The sequence below is a fragment of the Gekko japonicus genome, unplaced genomic scaffold, assembly GCF_001447785.1.
Source record: "Gekko japonicus isolate JY-2015 unplaced genomic scaffold, Gekko_japonicus_V1.1 scaffold3175, whole genome shotgun sequence".
In the NCBI taxonomy this organism is placed as follows: Eukaryota; Metazoa; Chordata; class Lepidosauria; order Squamata; family Gekkonidae; genus Gekko; species Gekko japonicus.
The window spans coordinates 23,487-31,108 of record NW_015160322.1 but is presented as its reverse complement, the minus strand read 5'-3'; the positions used below and the strand labels follow the sequence as shown (position 1 = coordinate 31,108).

Below are 7,622 nucleotides of genomic sequence, written 5' to 3'. Positions count from 1 at the left end.
GGGGAGAGAGAGAGAGAGAGAGAGAGAGAGAGAGAGAGAGAGAGAGAGAGAGAGAGAGAGAGAGCAGGGCTCAGTTCCACTGGACATTCCCATTCTTCCCTGAGCGGGGGAGGAGAGAAGGAGCCTTTCTCTCCAGTCCCAGAGATCTATGGGCCAGTTTTAATCTTTTATTAACGTTGCACAGCAGTTTTAGGTTGTTTTATCGCATATTGCTTTGACTGGTATCTGGGCAGAGAAAGCACCTTGCGAGTGCTTGAAACAAGTCCATCATTTCTCAGTGAAGAGAGGGACTATTACTCTGCACATGCTCCGAGAATGTAAATGTGCCTAGACTGACAGTCCAGGCAATGAAAAGCAAGTTCTGAAGCCGAAAGGGTGGGCTGCTTCAAGCAAGGCTCCTGGGCCCCACTTTGGCATCAGCCCCTGGACGGTTTTCTATTTTCTTGTGAGAAGAGGCTCCAGAAGAGCGAAGGAAACCAGACAGGTTTGGACCAAACTTAAGTAGATGTGCCTGCCTATCAATGCTTCCTCTAAGTCGAAGTGGAGGAGTCTTGTGAGCAAAACATCTACTTTGTGAGCTACCGGCATTGAAGTTGTGAGCGAGTGACTTGGCTGCTGCATAAATTAGTTTGCTCTGGAGCCCTCCTTTTTGAGCGCAGACAAAAATGTGTGAGCCGGAGGCTAAAAACTAACTCAGCTGAGAGGGGACACCGCTGCACATTGCTGTGCTGCGAGTTCATTCGGAATGCTGAATCCAGATTGGAGTACAGAGGATGACTATCTACCAGACTGACTCGACCGGCGCGGCGGCTATGCTGCTCTCTCCCCTTGTGTTAGGCAAACAACACACCAGCAGCAGCGCTGCCATCTCCATCTGACATGTGTTTCCCGCGATAAGAGCTGGGTGGGCACCTTCTGTCCCTGCCTTCCGCTCCCGCCAAGGCCCAGCAGAATCTGGGCTGGAGAGAGAAGAACAGGAAACAGCGGAGGCCCTGGAGTGTTTGCGGAGGGCTGGGGGGACAGCCGAGTTCCTCCCCTTTCTAAACGGCTACCAAAACAGAGAGGCAAAGGCAGCAGTACGTAATCCACTCTCAATGCACTTTCAAACAGAAGAGAACGTAAGGGAAGCCAATGTTGGATCAGGCCAGTGGCCCATCCAGTCCAACAATCTCTGTGTCACACAGGGGCCAAAAATACCAGGTGCCCTCAGGAGGTCCAGCAGTGGGGCCAGGAGGACACCAGAAGCCCTCCCAACTGTTGCCTCCCCCAAGCACCAAGACTACAGAGCATCCCTTGCCCCAGACCGAGAGTTCCTATCTATCCCTTGTGGCTAAGAGCCACTGAGGGACCTCTGCTCCAGATGCTTATCCGATTCCCTCTTATAAGAACATAAGAGAGAAGCCAGTGTTGGATCAGGCCAGTGGCCCATCCAGTCCAGCACTCTGTGTCACACAATGGCCAAAGATACCAGGGGCCATCAGGAGGTCCAGCAGTGGGCCCAGGAGGACACCAGAAGCCCTCCCACTGTTGCCCCCCCCCAAGCACCAAGAATACAGAGCATCCCTTGCCTCAGACAGAGAGCTCCTATCTAGACCTTGTGGCCAATAGCCACTGATGGACACAGTAAAATAGCCACTGATGAACACAGTTCACACAGTAAAATGCAGTTGGAAAGTACACTGAAGGTGGATTGAAAGTGGATTTGTGTGTGTGTGTGTGTGTGTGTGTATTGGGCCAGTCCCACGCTCTTAGCCTGGCCTACCTCACAGGGCTGTTGGGAGGATAAAATGAAGGAGGGGAGCATGGTGTCAGTTGCTTCGGCTCCCCACTGAGGGGGAGCAATGTGGGGTATAAATGCATGCACGAAAGAATGAATGCATAATATAAACCAATAAAACAACTTTTTACCCTGCCGGCATGAATGAGAAGCAGCTAAGGAGAAGACTCACTTGGGTTAGAGACAGCTGAGAGACAGAAGGGTTCAAAGCTCAGCTCAGTCATGGATACCATTATGGCCACTCTGATTGGTCCGTTCTCACTGCCCACTTTGCAGGCTCTTCTGAGCCCTTTCACCAAATTTGAAGAAGAGATTGGATTCATACCCCATGGCCCTTCACTCGGAGTCTCAGAGCGGCTTACAAACTCCCTTCCCTTCCCCTCCCCACAACACACACCCTGTGAGGTAGGCGGGGCTGAGAGAGCTCTGACAGAAACTGCTCTTTTTCAAGGACAGCTCTGAAAGAACCTGCAACTGACCCAAGGTCATCCAGCAGCTGCAAGTGGAGGAGTACGGAATCAAACCCGGTTCTCCCAGATTAGAGTCCTCTGTGCACTTAACCACTACACCAAACTGGCTCTCTCATGAGTTGCAAGAAGGAATAGGAACAGCTCCATTCTCAGCCCTTGCAGAAGACTCCCACTGGGGCACGATCCACCAGGCACGTGTCACGTGCAAGTTCAAGTTTAGCCAATGGGACGTGAGCAAGAACTCCTCCTGGTGGGTCGTGCTCTTTGTTGTCTGTGTTCAGTTTTGAGAAGGGTAAATCAGAAAGGACACTGGGAAAAGAACAATAATTTGGGGGAAGACTAAAAAAACGACGGAGGATCTGGAAGAAAAACTGAAGTTAGGTTGAGCGCCCAGACAGAAGAGCGTGACCCAGTGCCCTGGCCGAACGAGAGAGGGGCAGGTTGCATAGTCTGTTTACTATTCGATACGGTCAGGAATCCATGACAGAAGAAGTCAGGGGTGGCATGAAATACCCCCCCCCTTTGACTGGCTTTATCTACCGAATGGACTTCAGCAAAGGGTGCGAGGGCGCTACATTGGAACAGGGGGAATTTCAAAAGTGGCAGAATGCCGTGATAATTTCTTTCAGCTTCACTAAGTATACCCCCTTTGCAGGCCTGTGCAATGCCATGTCAACAGATGTGCTGCATGCATGCACGGCGCATGCAGCCTCCCACTGCTGCCCTCCTCCGTGATAAATCACCCTTTGCTGCTGCTGCTGCTGCTTCTAAGTGCCTGATACTGATCTTGGGTTTCATGCCACAGGAAAGCAAACGAGGGGCCTGTGAAGTGCTTAGCCAGGGGGAAATGGCTCAGGGTCTCCGACATGGCTGAATTTCAAAATTCAGACACACACCCCGCCCCCCAGAATTTGTGTGGCATGGACATTCTATGAGCATGTGTTTGCAATGCCACCGGAGGCTCCTTTGCGGAGTCACAAAGGATTGATCGGAGCCAGCCCACCCGCCCCTCCCCTTGTTAGAACCAGGCCCAAGAGCGGGCATTTACATGCATGCGCCTGTGGCTGCCAACCTCCAGGTGAGGCCTGGAGTTCTCATGGAATGCAACTGATCTCCAGAAATCAGTTCCCCCGGAGAAAATGGCTGCTTTGTGGCATTGAGTTCCCTCCCTTCTGCAGCCCCCCCCCAGACTCCACCCCCAAATATCTAGGTGTATCCCAGCCTGGAGACGACAACCATAATGCACACAGACACACAGACACACTCCTGCATCCCTCAAAACTATAATGAGGGAACCGACCACTGTTCCCTCTAAGCTGAGTGAGTGTGAGCTAGCTCCCAGTTTTTCAGCCTCCGGCTCGCACATTTTTGTCTCAGCTCAGGAAGGGATGGGGCTCCAGAAGAGCAAACTAATCGCTGGCTCACAGCTTTAATGCGAACAGCTCACAAACTAGGATTTTTGCTCACAGGACTCCGCAGCTTAGAGGGAGCCCTGGAAGCAGCCGACCTTTTTAGACGCATCAACTGTGTCCCGATGGACAGACAGGGAGCTGCTGGGGGGGGGGGCGATCCCATCCCATGGTGTGTGTTTTTTTTAATTAAAAAACCCCTAATTTCAACTCTCTGGCAAATGTTTTTGTTCTGCTTTGGTAAAGAGCAGAGGAGTGAGTGAGAGAGAGGGAGAAAGAGAGAATGAGGAGAGAGGCACATGAGATGAGGTGGAGAGATGAGCTAAAATCTGTTTTGCACCTGCTGGCACCAACGTTCCCTCTAAGATGTGGAACCTTGTGAGCAAAATTTCTACCTCGTGAGCTCCTGGCATTAAAGTTGTGAGTGAGTGATCTGGCTACTGCATAAATTAGTTTGCTCTGGAGCCCTCCTCCCTGAGCTAAAACAATAATCTGTGAGCCGGAGGCTAAAAAACTGTGAGCTAGCTCACACTCACTCAGCTCAGGCGGAACACTGGCCGACACGTCCTCCTCCCCATGACACGCGGGGCCACATTCTAGGAGCCTCGGCCGCCAACCCTCCCCAGCCAGGGACCTGGACCCCCTTCTTTCCATGCCGCACTTGCCCTGGCATTCTTGGAACCACCAGGACGGCTCCCCCCGCCCAGCCCAGCCCAGCCCAGCCCAGGCCTGCGGGTACCTTTGTAGTTGAAGTCGGTGCCAAAGGCCGAGGCCCCCTCTGGAGAGGAGGCACCCGAGGCGGCCCAAAGCAGCAGCAGCAGAGTCCAGAAGGCCGCTGCCGTCTCCCGTCTGGTGCCCAGCTCCATGCTGCTGGGGACCACCGCCTGTGTCCCTGCTTCCTTCCTTCCTTCCTTCCCTCCCTCCCTCTGCACGCCTGCCTGCCTGCCTGCCGGCCACCCTGTAGGCGCAGAGTTGCCTTCACAGCTGGAGGCAGCAGATAAGAGGCGGGCTCTCAGGTGCCACCAGGGGCCAGGGCGGCTCCTCCCTCCGAGGGCTCCCTCTGGATGGATCCCTCCAGCCGTCCTGGCCGGGCACCAGCAGGGGTGACAACAAGACCCCCCCTCCCCCCCACAGGCACCCCGGGGCCTCTGCTGCGGCTCCTCCCAGCGCCCTGAGTGAGCCCCACCGCTGGGTGTAGCTAGAGCTGGGCTGGGGGTGGCTGAGAGCAGCCCCAGAACCTGTTCTCAAAGGCCCTGCTCGGCCCCAGACGCTCGACCTGGGACTAATGGAAAGCACGGAGGCCTCTGAGCATGTGCCAAAGGCATTTCTTTCCCCGCCGGGATTTCTGGGTCCAAAGGGGCAGCACCTCTCAGGGCTCTTAGGAATCCAGCCCAGAAGGGTTCGGGCGTGCGTGGGCCTTGCCTGGCCAGCTCCAGGCTGGGAAACACCTGCAGGTTTTGGGGGTGGGGCCTGCGGCGGACCTGGGGGGGGGAGGGACTTCAGTGGGGGGGGGGCTAATGCCACAGAGTCTGCCTGCCTGCCAAAGCAGGGAGTCCGTTTCCCCCCAGGAGAGCTGATCCCGGGTGAACTGAGTCCATAAGAGCCCGTCTTCTCCAGGGGAACGGATCTCGGTCGTCTGGAGGTCAGTTGTGATAGTCGGAGATCTCCAGCCACCACCGGGAGTTGGCAACCCAAGGGGGTGAGTAAATTGACTTTTAAACATATTGAAACACCCGGTGCAAATTAGGGTCGCAACTTCAGCCTGGGAAACTCCTCAAGATTTGGCGGTGTCCGTGGAGGAGGAATTTAGGGAGGGAATTTATTTATTTATTTATTGGATTCATATCCCGCCCTCCCCGAAGGCTCAGGGCAGCTAACAAAGAGGCACGAGTGCCAAAGTTAAAACAGATAAAAACAGAATAAAACAATACAGCACAAAACACTAAAGTGTCGGGGCTCTAGAGGTCACAGAATCGGTGGTTGCAAGATGGGGGTCTGGTAAAACTTATTAATTCCAGGCCAACAACGTAAAGGTAAAGGTTCCCTTGCTCGAAAGCCAGTTGAGTCCGACTCTAGGGTTGCGGTGCTCATCTCCGTTTCAAAGCCGAAGAGCGAGCGCTGTCCGAAGACGTTTCCGTGGTCATGTGGCCGGCATGACTCAACACCAAGGCGCACGGAACGCTGTTCCCTTCCCACCGAAGTGGTACCTATTTATCTACTTGCAATTTCTTGCTTTCGAACTGCTAGGTTGGCAGGAGCTGGAACTAGAGACGGGAGCTCACTCCGTCATGCGGCACACTCGGGTCTTGAACTGCTGAACTACCGACCATCCACAGCCTGCAGTTCAGCGTCTTAACCACTTGAGCCACCGCAGCTCCAACAACGTACCTCCTAGCAATTCTATGGCATGCGATGGGATTGGCCTCCTCAAACGGCCGTTTTGTCCCAAGGAGCTGAACAACTCCAAGCTAGCCCAGTCTTTTCAGATCTTGGAAAGTAAGCAGGGTTGGGAGACCTCCAAGGAATACCAGGCTCATGATGCGCAGGCAGGCCATCGCAAGCCACCTCTGAACATCTCTTGCCTTGAGAACCCCATGTGGGGTCACCCTGAGTCAGCCATGGCTAGGCAGCCCTTCCCACCCTGAAAAGTACTGGGTCCGACGCATGGAGAACTCGGACAACGACATGTGTTCAGACACGTTTATTGTACTTCACAACAAGACACACAAAACGGCCCTGCAAGGCCAACTATATACACTCCGCCTGGCACACCTCTGTCCCCATTGGAGGGTTTGAATTTGCCGCCAAGGGTGCTATTGGTGGACTTGAGGTGGACTAGGATCCGAGGTCCCCTTTGTGTTTGGGGACCAAGCGCCTGCTTAAGCTGCAGAACCCTGGTGGCGGTCCACGTACATAACACACACCCCATCTCCAAACCTCTACACAACTCACAATCAGTGTTCCCTCTAAGCTGAGTGAGCGTGAGCTAGCTCACGGTTCTTTAGCCTCCAGCTCACACAATTTTGTCTTCACTCAGGAAGGAGGGCTCCAGAGCAAACTAATTTATGCGGCAGCCAAATCACTCACTCGCAACTTTAATTGCCAGTAGCTCACAAAGCAGAACTTTTGCTCACAAGACTCCATGGCTTAGAGGGAGCATGGCTCACCATCGACAGAATAGTCCCTTTTCTTTTAGGAAGGGAGGCCGAAGCAATCCAGAGAAGCCCCTGACCCTTAATTCAACAAGCTGTAGGAGGAGCAGTCCAGGGGGCGGGCAGGCAGGCCTTCCGTGACGAAAGTGCACATGGAGCGTCACTTTTGGCCCTGTGTCGGTGGTGCTCAAGCCCTGCGAGTCAAGCAGAGGGACCACAGAGCCAACAAGCGGCTTGCCTCGTGTCCAGCGAAAGAGATCCTGGCTTGACGGATCAGATCTGACCGTTCTGACAGATCACTGCGTGGATTTCAGAAATAGAATCTGGCCCCAACATGGGGACAACTGGACAGCCGCTCACGATGTTTGCAAGGCTGCTGCGGAGCGCTGGGGGGGGGCAGCTGGAGACAGTGGGGTGCCCCTTTCTGACCGGAGGAAGCGGCCCGGGGTCTTGTCATGCCGAGGCTGGAGAAGCTGTTGCAGAGGACTTCTAAGGCAAAGGAGACGGGCTGCTTCGCCGCAAGTTGTGGTTGCCAACCTCCAGGTGGGGCACGGGGATCCCCTGGAATTACAGCTGGTCCAAATGATGACTTCCGAGGGGGGGCTGCCCAGGTCCTTCACGTGCCCAAGCCCTGCCCTCCACAGGTTCTGCCCCCCCAATCTCCAGGAATTTCCCAACCTGGAGCTGGCAACCTTGCGGCAAGAGGGTCCGTGAGACCTTTCTCTGTGTCTGGATGATGGTCAGTCTTTTCCTCCGCCTTCCGTGTAAAACGGACAAGCTCGTCGTTAATACAACATGAGGATTCGTGGGGGTG

General features: G+C 54.4%; 1 protein-coding gene across 1 annotated transcript in view; it reads right to left on the bottom strand.

Annotated features, from left to right (window-relative positions):
* Window positions 1-4,557, bottom strand: part of EPOR (erythropoietin receptor) — a 25,905-nt gene extending 21,348 nt beyond the window's left edge. The window contains exon 1 of the mRNA XM_015416993.1: window positions 4,396-4,557. Within this exon, the coding sequence (XP_015272479.1) occupies window positions 4,396-4,522 (127 nt within the window). The 5' untranslated portion in view covers window positions 4,523-4,557. The remainder of the gene's footprint in view (window positions 1-4,395) is intronic.
* Window positions 4,558-7,622: the final 3,065 nt, after the last annotated feature.